Source organism: Condylura cristata, unplaced genomic scaffold, assembly GCF_000260355.1.
Source record: "Condylura cristata isolate star-nosed mole 26May11 unplaced genomic scaffold, ConCri1.0 scaffold00018, whole genome shotgun sequence".
Taxonomy (NCBI): Eukaryota; Metazoa; Chordata; class Mammalia; order Eulipotyphla; family Talpidae; genus Condylura; species Condylura cristata.
The window spans coordinates 39765480-39791577 of record NW_004567119.1 but is presented as its reverse complement, the minus strand read 5'-3'; the positions used below and the strand labels follow the sequence as shown (position 1 = coordinate 39791577).

The following is a 26098-nucleotide window of genomic DNA, read 5'->3' as shown; positions in this document are numbered from 1 at the left end:
CGCGGCCGGCCCCGGCGTTCCCGGGTCGGCTTCGGGCTCGGGGCTGCAGGGCGGCGATTGCAGCGGGCAGCGGGCGCCTGAGTCATGGACTTCCCCTGGCCCCTCCTCCACCACTCCCACTCCCGCGCCGGGCCCCCCCGCAGGGGCTAGCGTTCGCGCCGCGGCTCCAAGGGGGTGGGGCTGCTGGGAATGGCTGTGCCCCCTTCGGCTCCTCTGCCGTGCTCGCCCTTTTACCTGAGGACCCAGGCGCCGTGCCCGCAGTGCTCATGGGGCATGGAGGAGAAGGCGGTGGCCAGTGCGGGCTGCCGGGAACCGCCGGGCCCCCCGAGGGCCGCCGCCGTCCCGTGCTTCGGCATTTCGGTAGACCAGGACGACATCCTCCCGGGCGCCCTGCGCCTCATCCAGGAGCTGCGGCCGCATTGGCAGCCCGAGCAAGTTCGGACCAAGGTAGCCGAGCGGGCGCGGGCCCGGGAGCGGGCCCTGCCGGGGCTGGAACGGGGTGCGTGGCCGTCTGTCGGTGCATCCTTCCGGGTGTCGGTCCCCGGGGTGCGCGGCTGCAGCGCAGGAGGGGTGGGATGATGGTTGGCGTGTGCTTCTTTCGCCTTCTGTGTGGCCCCTGAGCCAAGCCGGCTGCCCACCGCCCTCGGCCCTCCACACCCCCCCTTCTCTTGGGGTTCTGGGGTACACCGAAGGTCCACCTGCCTGCTGTCAGCAAGCCGCGTGTGCGGGCCCCACCCCCTGTCACTGCGTGTTGGTGCCCCTCTTGCCCAGAAGCGCCTACCCGGCTGGCCCTGAGACCTGAGGAGGCAGGAACTTTTCAGGAAACCCCCACACTTAGACACACGTTGCTGCCACCCGTGGTGGGGGCCAGCTCCAGGCTCTGAGACGGGCCTGGAGCCACCCTGTGGAATGCTGGCTGGCCCCCACCCACCTCGCTGGGGGGAAGCCCTCACTCTCCATGCAGCCTTAGGCTGGGCACCCCCCTTCCCCCTCACACACACACACACACACACACACACACACACACACACACAACCTGGGCACCTCCCACTGGCAGCTGGGCACAATCTCAGGGTCACAGATGGGAGCAGAACCTCCCACTGAGGACCCTCAGCTGATCTGCATCCTCTGCAAAGAGGCTTCACCTGCCCACCCACCTTGTCCACTGGGAGCTGCCTGTGGAGAATGGTGCCTGCAGCTTGTGCTGGAGTGGTAGGGCCACCATGCTGATGGGCCTTCTGCTGGGGAAAAACTCAGGGCCAGGTGTGGAGCCTGGCTATCCCGCTGGTGGGAGGGCGGGGGTAGTAGCATTTTCAAAATGAAAGAATCTGTTTGGTATAAGGCTCTCAAGGGATCCCCAAACCGTCGGTTAATTCCAGCACTGACAAGGCACGCTATCTGCCAGTCCCTCTGCCTCAGTTTCCCCCCCAGCAGTGCCCCAGGAGTCCTCCAAGTCCCCTTCCAGCTCTCACACTGTGCCTGATGGTTCATGCCTCCTTGTCCCAGCCCGGTGTGCCACCCAGAGGCCTGAAGAGCTCTGGCCGCTAAAGCCCTGGGGTGGTGCCAACCTCGTGCCCTCCTGTACTTCTGCCACTGGTTGGGGTGAGGACAAAGTCTCCTTCCTGGCAAGGGGCGAGAGGCAGTGGTCCTGGGTAAACTCCAGCCCTCCCTACCACATTCCGGGTCCTTGGAGGTCTTTCAGGTCCCAGGGAGGAGGGGGTTTCTACCCACCCTGGAGTGTGGAAACTCCTCCCTGCCAAGCCCCGTTCACTAGGGGCAGACCCAGCTGCCATGTTCCCCTGGAACTCTCCAGACTACCCCAAGCTTCGGGAACAGGGTATAGAGCATTAGGACAGAGGGCTACGAGTCGAGCGGTTTTGTGTGGTCACAGCCTTGAAATGAGCGGCCTGTGTGGAGCTGGGGAGCCCTGGGGCCAGAGCAGAGACTTGCCCCACACACTCTGGCACTGTCCTCTCCCCATGCCAGCGCTTCACTGATGGCATCACAAACAAGCTGGTGGCCTGCTATGTGGACGAAGACATGCAGGACTGCGTGCTGGTCCGGGTGTACGGAGAGCGGACAGAGCTGCTGGTGGATCGCGAGAACGAGGTCAGGAACTTCCAGCTGCTGCGTGCGCACGGCTGTGCCCCCAAGCTCTACTGCACCTTCCAGAACGGGCTGTGCTATGAGTACATGAGGGGCATGGCCCTGGGGCCTGAGCACATCCGGGAGCCCCGGCTCTTCAGGTGAGAGGGCTGATGGGGTGGGGGGTGCTTATCGCCCTAATTCCTCAGGCTCTGGGCTGTGAAGTCCTTGGGCAGCTTCCTAAGCCCTGAGATCGGCAGACTGTCATTGCACGAAATGCGTGCGTGCAGGCGTGCGTGTGTTACTCTGGACTATAGCTTTCTATCGACGCTCAGTGGGGTCTGCAGAAGGGCGTGTTCTCGGGGAACATGTGTTTTGCTGAGCGTCAGACACCCGGTTCCCTAACCGCAGCAGAGGTCTGCTTCCTGACCCTGACCCATGCCTCACCCCAAGTCTGGCCTGGAAATATCTCTGAGTCTTGGAAATGAAATGGGAGCCAAATCCCCAGAGCACTCAGTGTTTCCTGCTCTCCCCTTTGGCTGCCAGGAGCTCAGGTATGCCAGGAAGACATCCCATCCTGGGTGGGCATGGCTGTGCCAGCCCAGAGAGACCCTTCCCTCCCCCCTAGTCTGAGCTCCATCCGGGTTCCCTGACATGGTGGGCTTCCTTCCAAGGCTTGAGACCATGGCCCTCTGGGAGGCCCTTCCATTAAATGCTTAGATGTGGAGGACTTAGGTAGACCCCAGACAACACTTCAGGCTCTGCTGTGGGGCCTGGGAGGGGGAAGCAGAGACAGGCCCCCGGCACATTTTCTCTTCTGACTGTGCTGGGGGGGAGGAGAGGATCTTCCTTCCTCCCACAACCACCCCCCCCCCCAAATAGGGCATCCACACTAGGACACACCCCGCAGGCTGAGGTTTACATGAGTTAGGCAGTTAGAACAGGATCTGTTCTGTCCCAAAGGGGAGGACTCTTCCAAGTAACTCAGGAGACTTAAAACCCTCCTAGGGAGTAGACCAGGAAGTTCCCTTGCTCCCTCATCTGCTACCCAGTTGAACCCCGAGTTTAGGGTGCCTGGCACAGTCACTGGACTTAGACAGGAACCCGAGAGCCTCAGGCCCTGGCCAGGGCTCCTTAACACTCACTACCTTCGGCTGGCAGATGCTCGCGTTGATTTGCGTGTTGTAGCTTGGGGACACATATCACCCTGTCAGGGGGTCTCCCTAGGTTCTACATGGAGTTGTGAGGTCAGAGTGGCGAAGGGGATGAGGGCGACCTTGTGCTGTTGTCCTCCCAGCTTCCCCTCAGTCCTGGACACATCAACTCAGCTACTGGCAGCGCCTGGCCACTCCCAGGCCCGGCCACCCGGCCACCTCTAGGAATCCGAGGCATCACTCGGGTGGGAGACAGTTACCATTGTCTCAAGATTGCAGCTGGATTTAGGGTCCTTAATAAGAACTTTACATTCAGGGAAGAGCCAACAACTGGTAGGTATGGGAGGTAGCCTGTCCGTGATAGGCTGTCGTCCCTCTGAGGGGAGACCAGCTCTCTCAGGACAGGCAGAGAGGGGCGATCTCAGGGGGCTAGCGCCCCATGTGCCCCTAAATCCCACCTCCCAGGCGCTGCCTGCTGAGTCTTTGCAGCTTAAAACTGCTGAGTGTTGAGGTTACTTTCATTGCTATTCTAGACAACAGCCCTATTGATATTCAAGGAACTGCTCTGTTCATGCTCTATTCCGAATCTTCCTTTGGGAAGGGAAGGCCTGGTCTCAGGTCTGTGTCCCTGCCTTGCCCAAACCCTGGCTGGCTTTGGGCCTCAGGGCCTCTGGTCTCTGAAAGCACAGCTTCCTCTCCCACCCACTTGCTTGCTGCCACGCCCCCTCACCCTCACCCTCCAGGAGGTGGGAGCCTTGGGGCTTCCGGAGGAACCCCTGGTCTGCCCTCTTATCCTGAGGGGGCATGGCTGCCCCTTCCCAGGACCTGGCGAGGAGAGGGGGGTGTCCCTGGAACAGCTCGGTAACAAGGTTTCAAACAGCCAATGCCTTTGTTGTCTTTCCCAGTGATTATTATTCGAGCAACAGGCAGAGGCGAAGGAAGCTTGAATGTTGGAAGCTTGGCAGCAGGGAGGGGGTGGGGCTCCAGAAGGGAGAGCTGGCAGCGGACTGGGGGAGCCCGCCCGGGACGTCAGAGGATGGGGTCCTTATCAAGGCCCTCCCTCTCTGACCAGTCAACCCTCCACCACCCCCACCCGCTCCCAGCAACCTTCCCCAGCCCGGCTTTCTCCTCTGCCCACCGCCCCCTCCTCTCCCAGGACCTTGGATAATGTCCACCGGAGAAACTTGAAAATAGAACGCTGGTTTGTTTTGCGTCCTTGGCACCAAGCCTCCAGCATCAACTCCCTGCCCCAGAGGAAGGGGCTGCCTCGGGCCGGCCCGCTTCCCTCCCCACCTTGGCCAGGCTGATAAGAGGCAGGCATTTCTTCCCCGCCTGGCATCACCGCCCCCTGCTCCATTGGTACCCCGCGTTCACCCTCCCCCTGAGAGCAAGGGTCACAGTCCAAAGGGGGGGGCACCGCCTCCACCCCCAGTGACCCCTCTGCCTCAGGGGTTGCTGCGGGTACATGACCCCAGGGTGGAGCGGGATCACTGACTGCTTTACCCTGCCACGGCCTGGAGCAGCCCAGGTCCTGGAAGGGTCACCTTCTGCCAGGACCTGCCTTCTGTGGGAATGAGAGACCGGCTGAATAGTGACAGTGTCCATCCGGTGGCCCCCTGGAGGTCCCCACACTGACTCTCTGCTCCTGCTGATTTCTGCTCTAGGTTAATCGCCTTAGAAATGGCAAAGATTCACACCATCCATGCCAACGGCAGCCTGCCCAAGCCCACCCTCTGGCACAAGATGCACAATTACTTCACCCTCGTGAAGAGCGAGGTCAACCCCAGGTACGAAGACTGGGAGGGTCCAAAACTGGACTTAATAGGACCACCCCACACCCAAATACCCCCCCAACCCCGTTCTTTTGGCTCAGCCCCCTTGTCCCCACAAGGTTCAGGGGCTTAGTCCTGATTGTTTGGCCTCTGTCTCTCAGCAGGCATGGGCGAATTGACTAAATCTCAGGAATTAGGTCCCATTTTATGCCTATGTGCTGGTTTCTCCTTGGGTCTCTGATGACAGGGACTGAGGTTGGGCCCATTTTACTTAAATGACACTGAAGCTGACACTACACTTTGCCAGCGTCACAGAGCAAGGCCGAGGCGGACATCTGTTCCCAGCCCAGGGCCATTTCTACCTGAGAGGCTGGCTGAACCCTGAGGTTCAGGGTGGGGGCCTCCCTGGAGCCCAGGGTGGGGCTGAGTTCAGAGTCTGGGCTCAGCTCATCTACTGACAAGCCCTTGAGATGCTAGGACTGCTTCTACTTGCCTGGGCTCCTCTCCTCCACACTTGCCTCTGGGGACCCCGCTCCCCACCTTCCCCAGGCTAACGGCTTGCTGTCTCCTCTCTGCTCTTTCCACCCATCCTGACAGTACCTCTCTCCAGGTAAGACTAGTTCCCTGAACCTCCCTTTAAACTCTCACTAGCAACCTGAGGGGCCTTGTCTTCAGATACTTGACTCCCTTGTGTGCTGAGGAGAGAATGGAGGTATGAAGAAAGTGTTGTTACTGCTTCTGTCCCCCAACCCCCCAAAAGACAACAGTGAGTCTCCCATCATTCCCTGCTGGAACTGGACATTACCCTGTTCCAAATGTCCAGTGGGAGTGACGCACAGAGAGGTTTGGGGGAAGCTGTCCCTCCTCTTTTAAGGTGACAAGACAATCATTAACTGTCCCCCCTACGGGTGTCTGTCACACACGCATGGCTTTATCTGGACCCTCCCACTTAATGATTATCAAGCTTTGCTCTGGGACTGTTTGTCCAGGATGGCCCGTGTTCGAACCTTCTATGTCACATGTTATCGCTGGGACAAGAACTGCCCTCACCCTGAGGACCACGGTGATACGCTGACAGTCCAATGGCAACTAGAGTCAGGAAAGCGGGATGCTGTGTTGTCTGAGCCCAGGGGCCCCTCTGACTGTCAAGTCCTCTGCCTTCATATGACGGGGGAGACACTGAAAGCGGATGGGATTTGCCCAAGCTCATTGCCAGCCCTCGCAGTAGAGGCCAACTGGGATGCTCAGGCTTGAGCCCTGTGATTCTAGTTGCCATTGGACTGTCACCGTATCACCTTGGCCATCTGGGAATGGTCCCTGGGGGTGCACTGACCAACTCTTTGCTCTTGTTATACTTTTTTTTTTTTTAAAGATTTATTTATGGCCCTCCCTGGTGGCGCAGCGGGTTAAAGCACAGCACTAAGAAGCTTAAGCCGCTTCCGCATGAGTTCGATCCCCGCCTGCCCCGGAGGAGATCCACATGGCGTGGCAGACCTCTCCTGACCCGCCCGCTGCTCCCCTCAGCAGTGTACTTCGTCGATCTGCCTGTTCTGTTCCCCGCTCTGTCTCTGGTAAAGCCTCTCGCCGCCCCTGAGCCTCTGGCCTGTACCCCAGTTCTGTATGAATAAGTAAATAAATCTTTTAAAAATATATATTTGTGCATACAGAGCTGGGGTACAGGCCAGAGGTGCAGGGGAGGTGAGAGGCTTCACCAGAGACAGAGTCAGGAGCAGAACAGGCAGATTGACTAAGTACACTGCTGAGAAGAGCAGCGCGCAGGTCAGAAGAGGTTTGCTGCACCATGTGGGTCACCTCCGGGGCGGGGATCAAACTTGCACTGAGGCTAGCTTGCAGCACTGAGTTGCTCCACCAGGGAGGGACTTGTTACACTTTTGACCTTGGCAATAGAGTTGCTTAACTTTGCGGAGTCTCTTTAAGGGGGTGGAGACCAGCCCCAAACCACCTCACCTGCCCCAAAGCAGGGCAGGGATGAGCAATCACTTGGATGAGATGTGACCTGTGAGCTCCAGTGTTGCCTAATAACCCTGATTTAGCCAATTATTCATTTCACAAACATTGAGTGATTGGAATTTAAACCAATGAAAAATGTGCAGGTAGCATTCACCCTGCCCTGGACACCTTTTGGGGTCGGCCGTCTGCTCCCAGGGGGCAGGTGGGTGTGGCATTTACTCTGCCAGGGGTGGGGAGCTGGGGCAGGTCTTCAGGAGGCGCTGGGATGATCTAGGAGAGGGGGCTGCAGGTGTACGTTGGAAGTTTGAAGGCTTAAACCCCGGCTTATGGGGCCAGGAGCTAGGGTAGCTGGCCAGGTCGGTGGTCTTCAGAGCAAAGCTTTCCAGACAGACTGTGGTAGAGGGCCAAGGGTGCTTGGTGCTGGGTGTGAGGTGGTGACGTTCATCTGGAGAGGTGTGAACCTTACTCCTCTACCATAGACTGTTGGACACGAATGTTCACACAATCAAAACATGATTCGATTATGAAGAAAAGGAAGAAGGCTTTCCAGCATATGGAGCTTCAGCGTGGCTGAGCATTGCAGAAAGGGGTAGGGAGTCGAGATGGGAGGCCAGCTGGGTACTCTCGTTGCTGAGTGGGAAGACTAGAAGAGGGTTCCCAGAATGTCAGCATGAGACTCCCTGGGGTGCCTCTAAGTGCAGGTGAAGGGCCAGGAGTCTAGGGTCACGCCAGAGGGGTCTGTGTTTAAGCAAGTTCTCCAGGTGACTAAGCTGGGGGACCCAGGAACCACATTTTGAGGAGCATTGCCCTAGAGTAGCTGGGGGGGGGTAGGGTTGAGTGGAATCAGGGTGATGAGTCATAGACCTTGGGGAAATAGATTTGGTGGCCTTGGCTGTTTGGGTGGGCGTGGAGGTGTCTGGGAGGAAGTGGGCTTGGTAACTGCTTTGTGGGCATCAGGAGACTGGAACAGGTTGACTGCTGGGAGGTGAAAGGGATGAGCTGGAAAGCCCAAGAGAGGACACAGGACTTTACACCCCACCCCCAAACCCTGAGAGCCCAGGGAACAGTTGCCAGGCGGCAATGTTTATCAGGAAGAACCCCCAGGCTTCTTGGAGGCCGCTCCCACTCACTTTATCCTGTCCTGCTGCCTTGGGGAGACAGAGGAGGGGCAGGATCAGTTCAGCCTGGGGGATGGGAGTTGGTGATGCTCTGGTTAGCCTTCTGCCAGCCCCACAGCCTTGAACTCCACTACCAGAGTCCAGCCGTGTGGGCCGAAGGGCCGAAGGTGGCGGAGCCGACCGTGTCTTGAGTGCGCCAGGGAGGGGAGCGGGCCGCCTCGAGGGAGCTGCCGGGAGATAGAGGCCTGGACTGTTCCCACAGCCTTGGGGTGGAGGTCAGACAGAGGTCAGGGACCAGGCTGCAAGCATCTTGAATGTCATCCACGTGTTTTTCAGACTGGGACCAGGGCACATCAAAGGAAGCTCCTAATTCTTATCTGTGGAGAGTCTGAGTCCAAGAAAAGAAAAAAAAAGAAACTCTGAAAGGAAACAGTAGTCTCTGAAGGAAAGCCAAGATGAGAAGCCTCTTGTGCAGCCCCATCATGGAGAAAAACTCCACGGGGGGTGGGGGGTTGGGATAGCCTGCTGGGCCTGGGGTGGCCATGTAGGGCCTGAGAGCACTGAGGTCTTGAAGTCAGGAGGCTCCCCTTGATCTCAGGCCCTGGACAGGCAGGGGAGGGCTGCTTTCCCTAGGAAAGAAGGGGTGCCCCAGCTGCGACGAGGCACCTGGAGCTGCCAGCCTCCCCTTCCTCGTGCCTCAGTTTCCCCATGGGGTAGATGAGGTAAACTGAGCTCCTCTCTGGCTTTGACCTCAAAGCCTGGGAGGTGCCTACCGCTCCCCCTTTTCCCAGGAGAGCGGGGGCTGCCTGAGTGCTGAGTACTCTTCCTGGTGTTCAGGCCTTGGGCTGGGTGAAGGGGCGACAGGCCACCTGGGGGAAGATCTCAGAGGACATAGCTCACATTCTCCCTCTAGTGTAAACTCCCCCTGTCTTGGACAGGGAAGCAAACAGGAGGAGACACAATGGAAATAAAAGCCCGGTCGCCTCCCCTTTCCCCATTGGTGGTGCTAGGGTTTTGTGAGCTGCTATTTGGCTTTTCGGTGTACACAGACCTGTGTGCCTCCTGGGGACCAAAGTTCAGAGAATCTTACACAGTGCACTTCCAGCAACTTCCCTGTGGCCTCTGATAACATCGCAGGTTGGTTGATTCATTCACTCATTCATTCTTCAACACAAATTTCTCTCAGCAGAAATGCCTGGGCATGCCATGGGGGGTGGGACAGGAGGAGGGAGTCCTCTGTGAGTCTCTGTCCTGTGCCCTCCAGTTGCCCAAGCATGGCCTGGCAGGGTCTGGGGCAGAGAAACACGGTTCGGGTTGGAAGGGGTGAGTTAGAGGGAAGCCAGAGAGCAAGTGCTTTGTAGGGTCGAGCCCAGGAAGCAGTTCGCTGGCTCCCTAGTTTGCTGGGGGCCTAGTGGTCTGTGTGTGCCAAGAGAAGTTAGACTTCTGGGCCTTTCTATCTGTGACACCGCTGCTGGAGGGGGAGGGGCCCACAATACCACTGACCTGCGCCCTGCCCAAGCCGCTCCGTCGGGCACTGCCCAGGCCCTCACCAGGGCACTTGCAGGGAGGCAGGGAGTCTCGGCCATGTCCTCTCATAGGGGAGGAGTCGTGAGTGTGAACAGGCACCCTCCCCTCCCCGGCTCCCTGTGCCCCCTCCATCTTCTGTCCTTTTCCCAGAGCAGCAGGAGCGCGCTCGCCAGGGCCTTTTGTTTTGTGAGATGCTTTTCTACTGGTGTTTTTTAAAAAATTTATTTATTTATGCATACAGAACTGGGGTACAGGCCAGAGGTGCAGGGGCAGTGAGAGGATTCAGCAGACACAGAGTGGGGAGCAGAACAGGCTGACTGATGAAGTCCACTGCTGAGGGGAGCAGCGGGTGTGTGGGTCAGGAGAGGTCTGCCGCACCCTGTGGGTCACCTCCGGGGCCGGGGATCGAGCTCGCCCTGAAGCGGCTGTGGCTCGCCTGCAGTGCTGTGTCCTGGCCCACTGTGCCACCAGGGAGGGCCTCTTTTAGTGTTTTATTCTTCCTCCTAGAGGAACCGCAGGAAGGAGGAGGACAGGCTCCCAGTATACTTTGCAGATGCTACCGACGTGGGGGTCTGACTGTGGCCTTTCCCCAAGGCCCCTCTGCGGCTGCGGCTGCAGCTCAGGACTCTGCAGGCCCCACACCTGCCAGTGGGCTGTCAGCAACCCCACCGGCCCCTCTCTCCCTCCCTGCGTGCAGCCTTTCTACAGACGTCCCTAAGGTCGAGGTGCTGGAACAGGAGCTGGCCTGGCTGAAGGAGCACCTGTCCCAGTTGGACTCCCCTGTGGTGTTCTGTCACAACGACCTGCTCTGTAAGAACATCATCTACGACAGCACCAAAGGTATGGCCCAGCCGGCAGCTATAGCCAGGCCAGCCGAACAGCGGCCCCGGGCTTCTGCTCTTGGTGGGCGCCTGGACCAGCACTTGGTTTAGGTCTGCAGTGAATGTGTTGGAGAGAACGGGAGAGCGGTGGCAAGAAATTCCACTCTGAAAAAAGTCTCTGCTAACAACAAGCTCAAAACCGAGGTCTATGAAGGTCCCAGCCTTAGGGCCCCCAGGCCAGGGCCCCCCATGATGTCCCACGCTCCTGGGGACGTGTGGCTGCCCCAGACCTTCTCAGAGAGCAGCTCCTGGTGCTCCCAAGGAGAGCTGGTCTCCCAGAGAGCGCTTGGCGGTCTTTCTGACCTTCAGTCTCGCTGAGGCCTTGGATGGCCAGAGGCCCTCTGTGGGAGGGAGCTGGAGCTGGGGCCAGTGCAGATGGGCAAATGGACGCTTGGAGGTTGGCGAGCGGCAGGTGCCTTCCTGAGGTCCGCGGCAGCTTGGCCAGGCCCATGTCCGGCTCTCCCGCGCTCACCCTCACTGCCTCTCCCTGCCTCGTAGGACACGTACGGTTCATTGACTACGAGTACGCCGGCTACAACTACCAGGCTTTCGACATTGGCAACCACTTCAACGAGTTTGCAGGTGAGAGAGGCCTGGTCAGACACCTTTCTTCTGATGAAGGACAGGCACTGAGGGGGATGAGCAGGGCTGTACTTGCGGGGTGCGCTGTACTTCGGGAGCCCCTCTCCTCTGAAATAGCATAGTCCAGTGGTGAGGGGGGCACATTTTGTCTTGAGATTCTCTGTCTCGTGGAGGAGGAGGGGCCCCTGTACCCAGAGCAGATGCCTGATGTGGCAGTTTGAAACAAGTTAGGAAAACACACAGTCTGAGGGTCCCAGAGTTACGGCTTGGCATAGACTTGAGAAAGGTGCCTTCCCCTGGGCCAGCACAGCACAGGACAGCCTCAGCGCCCTCACGGCCCCTGTCCCAGCTCCTTGTTACAATCACAACCTGTGTGATTGCCAGTAAGGGCCCTGCCTGCAGACCCAGGCAGAACAAACTGCTGGTAGCGATGTTCCCAGGGACCCAGTGAGAATAACTTAGGCAGAACTATTTCCAGGTGGGTGCTGAGCAGCTTGACCACCCCAAGTTCACATCCTGGTTCTGTTGCTTACAAGCCACACACGAGCAGGTTAATTACCTTCCCTGTGGCTCCATGAAATGAAGATGATAATAGTAGCTACTTCTGTAGTGACAACTCAGAGCCCGCTGGCTGGCACACACACACACAAGAATGGCTCTTCGTAGGCATCATGTTGGCGTTAGCTGCTGATATGATTGATACACAGCAGGGAAGCTTTTGCAGTGGGGACAGGGAACCAGAATGGCACAGGTTGAGGAGGGCGTAGGCGAGTGATTGTTCTAGAAATGCATGAAACATACAATAGAGTTATTTGTGTAAAGGAAGCAGGGCAGGTTTTTCCAGCCTGAGGGTTTAATTGTTAAACAGTAAGTAGGACTATACAGACAGCTTGGATGGAGGTGGACACTAGGGCCGGGGGAACAGCTGCGGACTGGCCAGGAGGGCTCAGCTTGGCCGCCCTTGCAGCTTAGGAAAAGCAAGTCACTCCCTGGCCCACTCCAGCCCAACCGCGACCCTTCTGGAACCCAGGTGATCAGGTGTGTCAAGCACAGCATACCTGAGGGGATGATTCCCTGGGAGCAGCCGTTAGCTGCATCGGGGCAGAACAGCCAAGCTGTGGGGTGCAGTAGGGAGCACGGATTGCCACTGGCAGGCACTGGGCATGCCAGGCCCACTAGCCCTCCCAGAGAACTATCTGAAGGTCTTCATCTCACCCACTGGCACTACAGAGCAGGGTCAGCTGGAATCTTCCCGGGGCATACTGCGTCCTGCCCCCAAGTTGACCATGAAGGGAAGGAACCTGCCATGGGAGAGGAGGGCAGGCAGGACCAATGATGGGGCACTTGGGAGGGGGCCTCCAGGGGTCTCAGGCAAGGAGACCAGTACTGGGCGCTCCAGCCCTGAGCCAGCCTCCACTGGCGAGGATCAGTCAGGGCACCCAGATTCTACATCTCCGTCAGGAGATTCTTCTCCAGTGGTTCTCCTGGGGACAGAGGGGATTGAGTGTGTTTCTCTCGGGATGTAAGGAAGCTTGGGGAGAGCAGAAGGAAAGAAGACACAGGGGCGGTGGCCCACCCTGGTCCTGTCTTAAGCGGGGAAGCTGGTCCTTACCAGCTGGGAAGCCAACCAAGGTCCCTGCCACTGTGCCCAGGACGTGGCTGGGGTTGGCAGCTTGAGGACCAAGGAGGGGCAGCTAGAAGGAAGGGAGGGGCTTGTTTGGGGCTCCCGAGCCTGGCAGGACATTGCACAGCAGCTGGAGTACCTGGCAAACTCTCAGGTGAGGCCTTCTCGTAGTAGTCAGCTCAAGGAAGCCCCGTCTGGGAACACCTCAAGTCCTGGTCCTGGTTTTATAAATGGAGGTGTAGGCCAGTGAGGAGGAAGAGCTTGTTTGGGTGAGACAGGGGTGGTTAAGTCAGACCTAAGGCCATTGAAGCCAGATTCAGTGTTCTGACAAGCACCACAGATTCATATCAGCCTCAAGATGATGGGGTATGGTGGTGCTGTCTTCTGGCGTCCCGTGACTCCCAGGGCTGTGCCTCTGCCTTCAGGCAGTCTGCCCCTCTATGCTCCAGCCCCTGAAAGCAGAGCCCCTGGCTGGGGTGGGGGTTTGCCTCGCCACACGTTAGGTGAGTTTGGCGGACAAATAGGCCGGCCTCCTTGAGCACAGCCCCACAGGGCAAGCTGACGGAGGTTTTGAGGGGTGCAGAAACACCCACGACACTTGACCCAGTGAGCTGAAGGAGACCCCAGGTAGGTCCCCCAGCAATGTGTGCGTGGCCCCGCCCAGGTGTGAACGAGGTGGACTACTCCCGGTACCCGGCGCGTGACACCCAGATGCAGTGGCTGCAGTACTACCTGCAGGCCCAGAAGGGGATGGCGGTGACCCCCAGGGAGGTGGAGAGGCTCTACGTGCAAGTCAACAAGTTTGCCCTGGTGAGTGCTTGTGACTGGGGTCCGGGGAGCCCCAGGAGGGTCTCATGGCCCATCCCCCTCCTGCCTGCTCAGCCTTGCAATAGAGGGAAAGCAGAGCCCTTTCCTCCCAGGTCAAGTGTGAGGTCATGGGGACCCCAGCTTGTGCTCCTGAGCCCCACCCTAGAGGTGAGGTCTCCCCGCAGGGTCAGGTGTGAGGTCATGGGGACCCCAGCTTGTGCTCCTGAGCCCCACCCTAGAGGTGAGGTCTCCCCGCAGGGTCAGGTCTGAGGTCATGGGGACCCCAGCTTGTGCTCCTGAGCCCCACCCTAGAGGTGAGGTCTCCCCCCAGGGTCAGGTCTGAGGTGATAGGGGCCCCATCTTGTGCTCCTGAGCCCCACCCTAGAGGTGAGGTCTGGGGAGAGTCATCTGGCATGCCTTAATATCCAGGTGTCCTTTCCCTGCTCTCCAGCCCCCGTCAAGTCTGGGTTCTCTTCCTACTGAACTACTGCCAAGTAAGCTCCCAGCTCCCCATTTTGGCAGTTCTCTCACTTGGACAAAGAGTTGTCTCTAGCATCTAGCCTCAGCCCGTCATGCTGCAGTTAAACAAGCCCCATGGTGATTTGTCAGCCCGTGGAGATCACGTATGGCAGTTTAACCCCCTGGCTAGCCCCCTGGAATTAGCCTACCTCCGCTGACTCAGGCCTCTGGGATCCTCGCCCACCAGCCAAGTCACTTCCTACTCAGATCACTGGGTGGCCGCTTCTCAGTCTGTGTGACACTTAACCCGAGGCAGCGGCTCATGCCAGGTCGATGCTGGTGTGCGCCAGGGTGTGCCAACTGGTTGTCAGCCACGCATCAGCAACAAGACAAAGAGAGCTAAATAAAATCTGTACTTACCTGAGTCTGTTTTCTTCACTGGCAAGAAACTGGTGCTTTATCACGTTCTTCCTCTTGCTCAAGTTTTTAGTGTCCGTTCATACTTGCTAGTCCTGAAAAGGGGGAGAGTAGAAGGAGGTACCGTAGTCAACCCCATTGTGCGCAGGATATTGGGGTCCCCTGGCTGGGGTGGTGTCTCCACATTGTTTAGGGGTAGCAGTAGCAACCTGAACACCTGGTTTCCCGAGCCTGGGGTGACCTGGGCCCTGTGGGGAAAACAGCTGAACACTTGGCCAGTAACCAGGCCTGGGCCTTGCTCCCACATCTAGACACGTTTCCCTCCCCAAGTCACCTCTGATAGAAAGGGAGCGGTGGGGGTCAGTCTGGTGGGTCTGACAGCAAACTCAACCCTGAGACCATTTGGCCAGGGTGCTGCTGAGCGGTTCAACCCTGATCTCTGATTTGGGGGCCCATATTATGTCCTAGACAGCAGGGCTTGGAAGATTCCTCTGTGTAGGGAGGCACCAGGAATGAAGTTCAGGTCCCGCTTGATCTGGGGAACAAGCTGAAAGTTCTAGAAGCACCATCCTCCTGGCCCCAGGGCAGGAAGAACCTACTTTACTTGCTTTTTCTGTCGGGAGTGGAGCCCCCTTTCCGTGCACTGACAGCCTCCACCTGTGTTGGGGAGAACCCCCAGTGTCACCAGTGTCCCAGCTCCAAATTTTCCAGAGTGACTGTGTCCTTCCAGCCACGTGGGGCCTATGACTGGCGGTCTGGGGGCATCCGTCACACTCACTCTCTGGTCTGTTCCAGGCATCTCACTTCTTCTGGGCTCTCTGGGCCCTCATCCAGAGCCAGTTCTCCACCATCGACTTTGACTTCCTCAGGTGAGTGAGGGGACAGGCTGGGGCTGGGCCTGGGCCTGGGGTGGCAGAGAGCCCAGAGCATGGGAGCAAAGGGCAGCCCAACTAGAACATCCAGAGTCCGTTCCTCCGCCCGCTGACACTTCCCAGCCAGCTGACCGTGTCCAGTGTGGTGACTGCTCCAGCGGCACCCAGGGAAGCGCCAACCAGTGGGGACGTTCTCCTCAGCCCTTCCCTCCCACCTACCCCCTGGGGACTCACCCTGCCACCTGCCCCACTGCCACGTGCCCTGCGTGGCGCCCCACCAGCCTGTGGGAGGCAAAAGAGTCACGGGTCCCACCTCATCTTGGAGCAGAGGGCCAGCACTCCGGAGGGTAGGGGTGCCTCCCTGTGTCCACTGTGAGTCATGTGACTGAGGCTCAGGCCTAACCCACCTCAGTGGCCCCCAGGGCGTGGTGAGGCTTGGCATGCCCTGGCTGGAGCCGGACCCCAGGTGGCCCCTCAGGAGACAGCCCCCAGTGCCCTCAGCCTCCAGCGTGGGCCCCCCACCCCCCTGGCCAGCTCTGATGGTGGAGGGGTTGGAAACAGGGTCCCCGAATGCACACCCCGGCACCCAGCATCACTCACACCAGGTAAGGGGGGCAGGGCCGGCCACAGGTGGACGCCCCATGGCCTGACATAGCACAGGGCGTTACTCAGCCTAAGAAAGGAAAATCCTGCCAGGTGCTATGCCGGATGAACCTTGAGGACATGATGCTGAGTGAAATAAGTCAGACTTAGAAATAAGTACTGTGTGATTCCATTTCAGTGACTCAAATAGTTAGATTCATGGAGAGAGGACCGTGGCTGCCAGGGGCTGGAGTCAAGGGGGTGAGGGGTGAGGGGGGAGAAGGGGGAAGGAGAGGAGAGGGCAGAGGTGAGAGGTAAAGGGAGGGGAGGGAGGAGGTGTGAGAGGGGTCAGGGAAAGGGGAGAGCTGGGGGGAGGGAAGGGGAAGGAGGGAGCAGAGGGAACAGTTACTGATTGATGGGGACAGTTCCGGTTGGCAAAGTGACCAAGTCCCGGGGATGGTGCCCAAGATGAAGGCACAGCTCTTCTGAACTGTGAAACTCCCAACCAACATCCTTGGCACAGGACTGTGCTGTCCATAATGAAAAATCGTAGTCAGAATTTAAAAATGAGCCTGAGCCTGGGCTGGAACTGACCAGCTCAGAGGAGGATGGGCTAAATGCGCTGGCGCCCATGTTGGGGGGGTCCCAGTGAGGACCCCGAACAGGCCGGGTGCGCTCCTCACACCCAGCTCCGTCTCTTGGCAGGTACGCAGTGATCCGATTCAACCAGTACTTCAAGGTGAAGCCTCAAGTGTGGGCCTTGGAGATGCCAAAGTGACCAGCTCCCGTCCTCCCCTCCCACCCCCTGGCTGAGCTGTTCTCCAGGCCCCCCTCTGCTGCGGGGGCCACCCCCTTGGAGGCGGGAGAGGGGCAGGCGGGCGCCCGGGAAGAAGGCCGTGCCTGTGCCACCAGCCCCATGGGTACTGCTGGAGATCACATTCCTGTTCGGACTCAGCTCTGGGGGTCCCCTTCACCTCACTAGACTTGGGGGGAAGTGCCTGTAGCCAGCCAGGACCCGGACCACAGTCAACCCTGGGAAGCCCAGCACTCCCTGCCCCAAGCCCTGCTGGCATCGGGGCTGCCTTAGTGTCTTTGACCTTCCTGGCTTAGGGAAGGGGGGAGCGGGGAGGGCTCCTTTCTACCTCCAGTGCCCTGAGCCCCCAGTCCTTCTCCCCCTGCATGCCCCTTGTGGGAGGTGCTGAGCCCAAACCAGCAGCATGCCAACTCTGCCTGCTGGATGTGCCCATCTCGGGGAGGGGTCTAGCTTCAGGATTGCCAGCTCCACCAGCAGCTGCCCCCCCCCCCGAGATCCTTCACACCAAGCCGGATCCTCAGACCACCCTCAGGCCAAGGATGCAGCCTGCCCCTCGGTGCCCCTTGGGCATGGTGCCCACGCTGTCCCACTGTGGCCTGCTGGGAGGGGAGGCGAGGGAGTGGTGACACCCTGGGCCCCCAGAGTCCTGCTCTGCTTGGGTCCCCACCTGCCCCCACTGCCCGGCCGCCACTTCCAAGGGCCCACATTGGGAGTGGCCAGGGGGAAGCTGGGCGGGCTGGCCCATGAAAGCCTGGGCAGAATGGGCTGAAGGTGCTGGCTGAGCTCTCAAGGCCTCCATCTCCTTTTGGATCCCTCACAGCCCTGTGGGGCTCATTGGTTCTGACCCACACATTGATTCATTTGTAAATTATCGTGGTTTTCTGCATTAAAAATGGCCATTTCTGGACCACTGTGTGTCTGTGTGCCGCCGGTGAGGATTCCACGTGAAGTGGGGGATGGAGGGCTTCTGGCCCGAATTGGGGGGATCTCCTCAGGCTATACTTTCTGCTATGCCCACCAGGCAGCCAGCTCCCAAGGCCTCAGCTCCCTGCTGGGGGTAACCTGCAGAGCTGGCTTCACAGCTGATTGCCCTTGGCCATCTTGCTGGAGCCCGCTGCTTGGAAACACTTGGCTGTGGGTCCAGGGTTCCAGGAAACTGCGTGACCACCAGTGCGGCCCTAACAGTGGCACTGGCATGTCCCTTGGTCAGCAGGGGGTGGGGGGTGGGGGAGTTGCCCCGAGGTAAGCAGCCCCAAAGCAGGCCAGGATTTCTGCAAGTAATCTATCACTTTCTCAGAAGGCCAGGGGAGGGGAGCAGACAGGCTGAGATGCATCCTCACAATTCCTTTTCCAGGGTGGGGCACAGGGCGGCTGCCACCTGGGGGCAGGGGCCAGAAGATGCCAGCGGTGTCAGGGACAGCAACAGCCCCACAGAGGCTGCCTGCCAGGTGGACGCTGGCGGTTCGGCTTTTGTCTGCAAAAGTACCAGGGTGCCATGGCAACCGCTGGAGCTGAGCTGGCACTGGCAGCTGGGGCTTCTTCAAGGTCACGGTGATCTGGTATGGCTGCCCGGATGGTTAGCAAAACTGAGTCCAGGCTGGGTGCTGGTGGGGGAAGGGTGTGTCTGGGCATAGCGAAGGTAGCCAGGGTCGGCAGGTAGGACCCCAAGGGTCATCAATGGGTCAAGTGGTCAAGGGTCTGGCTTCTCAGTGGCAAATGTTGGGGTGGTGAGCCTGGCAGCCAGTGTTAGGATGGCGAGCAGAGAAAGGTAGGCCAGGGTCCCTTACCACCTGTGCCCCTAAGGCCCCAAGCCCCACCTGTGCAGGAGCTAACTTACAGGTGCTGAGAAAGCATCCTCATTTTTGCTTCTTGGGGGTAGTGGGCGGGCACGCCCCTTCCCCCACCCCCCCCACCCCCGCTAAGTACCTCACTGACTCATGGCCACCTCAGACTAACCCAAACCTGCTCTCTTGGTTCCCCCAGGCTTGAGCTAGCCTAGGCTCCACTCACCCCGCCTCTTCCAGACCCTCTAAAGTGCCCCTGCCAGGTGTTTCTTGGGAGGGTCGGACCCCACAGAGCGGGCATCGAACAAGTTCATGCTGTCCTTCTTGGTAATGCCCAGGACATTCCTTCCCCGACCTTGTCAACCACCTGATCCCATCCAGCCTGGGACTCCAGAGCACCAGACCCTGAGGACTGAGTCTCAGCAGCTGGAATGAGGTCAGGACAAAGGCCACCAGAGGGGTGGGCAGTGCCACCCGTAGCTCCCCACGGCTCCAGAACCCGGGAGCGGGGGCAAGGGTGAGCCTGGCAGGGGGTGTCCGGATCGGCGGGATTTGATTTGTAACAGTGGGGGTGAAGGGAGGCAGATGGCGTTTAAAATGGAATGAGCACCTCCCCTGTGTGGCCACTAGAGGGCAGGCCTCGCAGCAGCCAAGCGCCTTTCCCCAGCACCGTCCCTTCTGCTCCTCCAGGGGGCGGTAAGCAGAGGAGGCCGGGGTGTGCCGACCTGCAGCAGCCAAGATGCTTTTCTAGATCAGAAGATGGAGGCTCTTGGAAACCTTCACTCCCTGGAATCAACCACACCTACCTTCTTCCCCCAGTCCTTCCCTGGGAGGAATCCCTTTTCCAGCATTCAGGAGCCTCTGCTTGAATAACTCCTTTTGGGAACATCACTACCACTTTTGAGTATCTTTGTCAAAAAATCATTAAACTGAAAATACTAATCTTGGAGACATTCATAAGTAGTTGTGCCTGAGTTATAGAATATACGCTGCTCACCCGCCAGCTTTGACAGTGACCTTGTATTTTCTGTCTTCCTGTTTCCTGTTCTCTGGCCAAAACATCCCTGACCCTTTCAACCGTTCCTTGAGGATGTGTCCACGGGGCTCCCTCCAGTCCTCTTCTGGGCCCCTCCACTGTGACAATGGCCTATTCTATTGAGGGCCAGATGTGGCATGACACACCTGGGACCAGGCCTGTATGCTGTACACTGACCATTCACCTCCCTTGTTGCAAACACAAACCTTTATTAATCCTAGCCAGGTCCAACATTTTCACCAGGATTGCCAACTGGCTTTGCTGCCCCCAGTCCATATTAATGGAGTCACTTTTTACCCACAAGATTTGGTCTTTTAAATTGACTGTTGTATCTTGAGAGTTTCAGCTTGTATCCCAGTTCTTTTGGAGCTTAGGGACCATTATTTCTCCTCATGTTATAAGTATAAGGCAGAGTATAAGGCCACAAGCAAAGTCTGGATGGCACGAGACTATGCTTAATTGGATTAGTATCTTGGTGGGGGGGCTTATAAATGGATTTGGGGTATCTTACAAGCCCTCCCCCACACCGTACAGAGAGCAGCAAGTTGGATTCCTCCTCTCAGAGTATAACAACCTCGGTTAAGCTGGAACCTCCCTGTTGTCAGATGAGACCAAAGAAGCCCAAAGGGGGACCCTGGTGGTCACAGACCCTTACTACGTAGCTAGTTCTGGCGAGAACACAGGCATCCTGAGTGCTCCTACCATGGTCTCCTTCCTTAGGACCTGGGCAGGAGGTCTGGCTCACTCCTCAAGGCAGGCCTGACTCACTCAGAGTGCACCTGCCTAGGTCTGTCTACCCTGGGCCTGGTCTCCCTGGCCAGAAGCTTCCTTCCAGGCCTCACACCTGATGCTCCCTCAGCCGCCACCAGGGGGCAGTGGTGCCTGGGCTGGCGACTCCGTCTGCAATTCTGGGCTTGGGCCAGTCTCCCCCTCCCCTGTGCAAGGGCCAGACTCTGAAATGGTCTGTCTTTATTATGCCAACAGAAAACAAAAAAGTCCCCAGAGTGTAAACAGGAGAAATGTGCTGGTTAAGTTACTCATCATTATCTTATTATTAACAAAATAAAGCACTATCTATGTTTACAGTCATAAAAAAAGAAACAGCCTGGAGAGAAGTCGTAGGGCCTTGGGGAGGGAAGAAAGTGGGGGGGCCCAGGCATCGAGGCCCCACTCACCCGCCGCCCCACCCCCACCCCCGTGGGATTCCTTTCCACCCTGACCCAAGGACTGTTCAGGATCTTTGGAGTCAAGATGCCAATGGGATTTGATTTTCTTAGGGCAATTGACTGGTATATGTGATCGGGATAGCGGCAAATTCCCCCCCTTCCCCCACAGGTGGGGGTGTTGCAGGGGAGGAAGCCTGAGTCTTCACTAAGCCCTTCCAAGAAGGGGGAGCCCTCCCACCCCCCCTTGTTGTGTGGTGGGAGGAATGCAGACCAGCTGCCCCAACACCCCACTCTCCAGGGCACCTGGCATCAGCAGGCAAGGAGAGGGTGCCCTCCTCCTGTTCTCACTCCTGGCACTCAGGTTGGGGCCAGGCCTGGGTCACCAGGACAGAGAGAGCCCCTCGGAGGCCGAGTGCATTCCCATGCTGCTCCAAGCTAAAAATGGCTCTGTGGGAACCGACTGGCAGAGTCGGGGAGAGGGTGGTAGGGAGGGCTGGCGGGCCCAGGGGTGGACACGGGGACTACAGAGACCCAGAGTGAGCAGCGGGTATTTAAGGGTTAGCAGGAGCCAAGAAAAGGGGGAGACAGAAAGGGCCCTGCAGAAACAAGGCCACAGAGAAATGCACACAGGACACACGGAACTTGAGACACCCAGACTGACAAAGAGGTAGCAATTTGGGGACACAGAGAAGCACAGAAAGGCCCCCAGAGAAGCAAGGGTGGCAGCGAGGGACACGCCCACAGGAACTCAGCAACGGTGTCTGGCACACAGTGGGCACTCAATAAATATCTTGTGCAATGAATGAACAGATGAATATGCACATGAGTGCATGTGATCACACACACGCACACACGCAGCAGCCAGAGGCACAACGGGCTTGGCAGAAGACAGAGAGAGGACAGCGGGACCTCTTTGCACAAAGCACAAAGTGATCTTGGTGATAGAGGACTGGGGCGGGGTGGGGGTGGGGGCAGAGAGTGTTGGCCCCATGGTGGCTGGTGCCAGGACTAAGCATGTGACCCCAGGGGACAGGCCTAGAGCTGCTAGGCCCCCAGGGTGGGCACACCTGCAAGGGAGAAGTGTCAGACAGGGCCCCCAGCCATGACTCCCGAGGGCCAAGGAGCTCGGCCAGCCGTCCCTGCCACGCAGGCCCTGCCCCCCCAGCCCCAACGCCTCAAGTGCGCCTCCGTGCGGCGGGGAAGGGCACCCTCCCCTCCAATGTATCTACAGTGCACAGCCGTGCCCATCTCTGGAGCACGCCAAGTCCAAGTACCAACGGAGTCCGGGTGGGCGGCCGTGCCCGCCAGCGTGGCCGGGGTCAGTCTGTGAGCACCACCAGCTCCCCGTCGCTCTTCTCCTCGCCCTCTGAGTCCTCGTCCTCACTGTACCGGTACATCTCGCCGTCCGCCACCGAGTGCCGGTCCTCTGTGCCCTCGCCCTCCTCCCGGAGGCTGCAGGTGTTGACAATGACAGGCATGTTGGGGTCCAGGCTTCGGGGCACGTAGTGCCCCACGAGGGGCTGTGCCAGGGGCATGCCCGCCACCCGCGGGCACAGGACGTCAGAGGTGTTCATCTGCACCTGGCCAGCCTGCGGGCTGTGGGACAGGAAGAGGCATGGTTAGGGATGCAGTCTCACTGCACCCCCAGCCCGGCCCCGCCCTGGCCCCCTCAGAGCGGCCCCCCACCTGATGCCCTCTGGCTCTGAGACACACACACCCTGGCTGTCCCCCGTCTGACGGACCACACCCTGGCTGTCCGGGCAGCTTCCCCAGTGACACTCCCTGACGAGCATGTGTGCAGCCAGTTCTTAGAAGCTGTCAACTTTAAATGCTCCAGGGGGCTCTTGTCGAAAGGAAGCCACCAGGAAGCTGGGTGCCTGTGTGAGGGTGCCTCGGTTTTTAGTACCCCTGAACTTTTAGTGCATTGCCAAAAACAGGATTCACGGGCACATTTCTCTCCCAGGCACTCTCACCCTGAGCCACCAGGCACCCCAGCCAGTCACCTGCCGTCACACACATGCCCGCACGCACGCACGCCCGCACGCACGCACGCACGCACGCAGCCAGCTTCCCGGGGGCCTGCTCACGGGGCCACGTAGCTCTGGCGGGCATCCTGGCGCCGGGTCCTCATCAGGGCCTTGTACTCGCCCACCCGCAGCCGCTTGCCCTCCACGATGCAGGTGCGCTTGGGCCGCGGCTTGTACTTGTAGTCGGGGTACTTCTCCAAGTGCTGCCGGCTCAGCCTCGCCTGCTCCTCGTAGTAAGGCTGCTTCTCCTGGTTGGTCATGGACTTCCAGCGGGAGCCTGCGCCCAGGGCGGGCAGTCAGGACTGGGCTCTCTGCGGACCGCTGCCCAGCTCCGGCAGACCGCAGGCCCAGACGTGGGGGCCAGCGCTTAATGCAAGCTGGCCTGATACAAGCTGGGCTGACAAATGAGTGAAGTTGGACGTAGATGGCATCCCACTGCCAGCCAAAGGTGCAGCACCCACCACGCTCCGGGCCACCCAGCAACTCCCAGGCCTCTGGTGCGCTTGCTTTGTGTGAACATACGGGCGGCCGTCAGCAGGCGCTCTAAGGACCAAACACCCCGTTCTGGAGTGATGATGAGGTGCTGGGGGAGCCTCCTCTTCTAGCCCCACATCTGGCCTCCCATGGGGACACGTATTTCACAAAACCTTTCTACTGACACCCAGACAGGGGCAGGTGCTCCGTTTCCTGCCAGTGCAGGGTTGCGGCAAACAGTGCAAATGACCAGAGAGAGCAGGGCAGTGAAGATTCTTTCTCTCCCCACCTTGCGTTCTCTGGTGCAGACCCATAATGGTATAAGACCCCAGGACGCGCAGATCCCCAATGGGGTTCAGCACCCCAGGACCCAGCAGGTCCCTGATGGGGTTCAGCACCCAAGGACCCATCAGATCCCTGATAGGGTTCAGCACCCCAGGACCCAGCAGGGGTTCAGCACCCTAGGGCCCAGCAGATCCCTGATGGGGAACAAGGCCCCAGGGCCCAGCAGATCCCAGCAAGATTTGGCCATCATCCAGCAAGCCCTGGGCAGACCCAGCTGACCCAGGCCAGGTCCTGCAGGCGACGCCCCTGGGGCCCCTGGGGCTCCCGGATTCCCGGAGGCCCAGCTCTCTGGCTCTCACCGAGGATCTTGCTGATGCTGGAGTTGTGCATGTCAGGGAAGGCTTGGAGGATCTTTCTCCGCTCGTCCTTGGCCCACACCATAAAGGCGTTCATGGGCCTCTTGATGTGGCTGGTGTTCCGGGACTCCGGGAAGTGGCGGGAACCTGGGGGACAGGATGGACTCAGCTGGGGCAGCCAGGCTGGGGAAGGAGGACTCCCCAGGGCAGGCAGCAGCGACACCCCCTACTGGATTGCTGGGCGGGGGTGGGGCTCCCACGGTAGCCAGGGATCCAGAGACTGTCAAGGGGCAGACACAGAAGCAGAGTCCGGGCAGAGCTTGCTCACCCGGGCCCTGGGGGGAGGTACGGGGCCTCCTGCCCACCAGCCCCTGGCAGAGCCCAGAGCCCCACTCACCGTCCATGTCACAGCCCAGCATGGCCTCTTCCAGGGGGTGCACACAGTTCTCTTCCAGCCGCTCCTTGGTGGGGGAGGTGTCAAGGCTGATGAGGTCCTGGGGTCAACAGAGGCAGCCGGTACACATCTGACCCTCTGTGTGCCCCACTTCCTCCCCCACCTCCCTTTGGGGGCCTCAACCTGTCTCCCACCCCGGCCACCGCCTGTTCCCGGCACCCAGGTGCAGGGGCGTCGGGGCGCATACCTTTCGGAAAGGGGTGTTGGGAGAGCTTTCCAAGGCCCCGGTGTGGTTGTGCAGCAGCTGGCGAGCATCCTGGATGGCTTTGGTGACTGCGTCCCCTTCACCAAGGAAGCCTAAGTGGGGGGTTGGGAGCTGAGGGGCAGCCACCTGACAGCCTGTGGTTGCTCCCTCTTGCCTCTCAGGGCAGTTGCACTGCATATCCCCAAGGGGGCGCTCTTTGCATTGGCTGCTGTGCAGGAAGCAGCATGGCACCCCCAAAATTGTGCACTTCAGTGGCCTGAATCTCTGAGGCTGGTGCTGCCTGGTCTGATGTGGTGGTATAGAAGGAAGGGGTTCTCTCAAGCACTGGATTTTGAGAACTAAAAGGGGGTGAAGACAGCAAGCCTGTGCCCTTACTATGGGGAAAGGAACTGGAGGCAGGAAGCTTACCCAGAGGCAGGCTGGGAGGGCTGGACTGCAGGTCCCGCGTGGGGGCCCCGTGGCTGGGGGGGCGGGGTCCACAGTTGCTCATCTTCAGGCTGGGGGAGCTGGCGGTGTTGGGCAGCTCGGGGGCCTTGGGCTTGGCTGTTAGGTTCAGGGGCTGGGAGGGCTCCTGGGGGAGACCCAGAGGGTCAGAGGCCACCCAAGGAGACATGACGTCCCCAGAGGGATGAAGGGGACAGAGGGTGACAGAGACCAGCATATCCAGGGCAGGAGACAGGAAGGACAGAGGGCGCGGGTGCAGAAGGTAGGATCCCCGGGGACAGCAGCCGTCACATTCCGGAGCCAGCTGGGCCTGGAGGGCGGCCGTACCTGCAGGGGGTGGTGGCCAGCCATGGCTCCCGGCCTCTTCACCACTGGGGCAGGGGGGCTGTGTAGCAACTGCAGCGGATATTCCACTGTGGAAAGGGTGGCAAGGAGAAAGGCCCGAGATGAGCACAGACCAGCACACACCCTACCTGCCAAGGCCCCCGTGGCAGAGTGGACAGAAGCTCAGGGCAGGCCCACCTCGCTTCCCACCACCACCCTCCCAGACCCCCACACACCCAAGGATCTCCAGCCCACTGACATCGAGCTGCAACCCAATGGCAAAAGAACAGGTTGCCACCTATCCATTCTAGGGGTGCCTTATATATGTGGGGCACAAAAGCAGTAGCTGCTGGCTACCCCCCACCAGGGACCTCCCCTCTCAACAACACCTCATGTGGCAGAACTTGGGTCATTACCCCATAAAGATAGAGACCTGGAGAAGTTAGATGGGCGACAGTGGGAGCCTGGGGCGGCTGAACCCCCGTCCTCCAGATGCCACAGACCTTCCTTTCTCTCTACATGCCCCTTCTCTTCTCCTTAGCTGACCTCTGCCCGCAACCAGGCCCAGCATCAAGAAGCTGCCCAAGCTGGTGGCAGAGATCACTGACCAATGGCTGGGCAGTGTGTTGGAGAAGCGTGTTCCGGGTGTGTGTGTGTGTGTGTGTGCGTGTGTTTGTGTGTGTGTGTGTCTATGCCTGCTGTGGAAGCATGTTCCGGGTGTGTGTGTGTGTGTGTGTGTGTGTGTGTGTGTGTGTGTGGCTATGCCTGCTGGTGTGTGTGTGTGTGTGTGTGTGTGTGTGTGTGTGTGTGTGGCTATGCCTGCTGGAGAAGCGTGTTCCGGGTGTGTGTGTGTGTGTGTGTGTGTGTGTGTGTGTGTG

The 26098-nt window shown here is 59.2% G+C and overlaps 2 protein-coding genes across 7 annotated transcripts in view; one reads left to right on the top strand and one right to left on the bottom strand.

The window, feature by feature from the left end:
• Position 1: 1 nt before the first annotated feature.
• ETNK2 (ethanolamine kinase 2) lies at positions 2-17564 on the top strand. The gene is made up of 8 exons (XM_004685532.2): positions 2-447; positions 1987-2246; positions 4904-5026; positions 10325-10467; positions 11007-11090; positions 13379-13524; positions 15193-15266; positions 16557-17564. Exons 1-8 carry the CDS (start codon positions 190-192, stop codon positions 16627-16629), a joined length of 1161 nt encoding a protein of 386 aa, XP_004685589.1. The 5' UTR covers positions 2-189; the 3' UTR covers positions 16630-17564.
• A 2910-nt stretch (positions 17565-20474) lies between these two features.
• Positions 20475-26098, bottom strand: part of SOX13 (SRY (sex determining region Y)-box 13) — a 42240-nt gene continuing 36616 nt past the window's right edge. For 5 of the 6 annotated variants that reach the window (XM_012726976.1, XM_012726972.1, XM_012726975.1 and 2 more), the window contains exons 8-14: positions 25224-25309; positions 24861-25023; positions 24435-24544; positions 24191-24287; positions 23797-23940; positions 22739-22955; positions 20475-22247 (exon numbers count right to left, since the gene is read on the bottom strand). In XM_012726976.1, the coding sequence (XP_012582430.1) occupies positions 21971-22247; positions 22739-22955; positions 23797-23940; positions 24191-24287; positions 24435-24544; positions 24861-25023; positions 25224-25309 (1094 nt within the window). In that variant the 3' untranslated portion in view covers positions 20475-21970. Of the gene's footprint in view, positions 22248-22702; positions 22956-23796; positions 23941-24190; positions 24288-24434; positions 24545-24860; positions 25024-25223; positions 25310-26098 lie in introns of all 6 variants that reach the window. The other variant, XM_012726977.1, reaches the window with a different exon arrangement.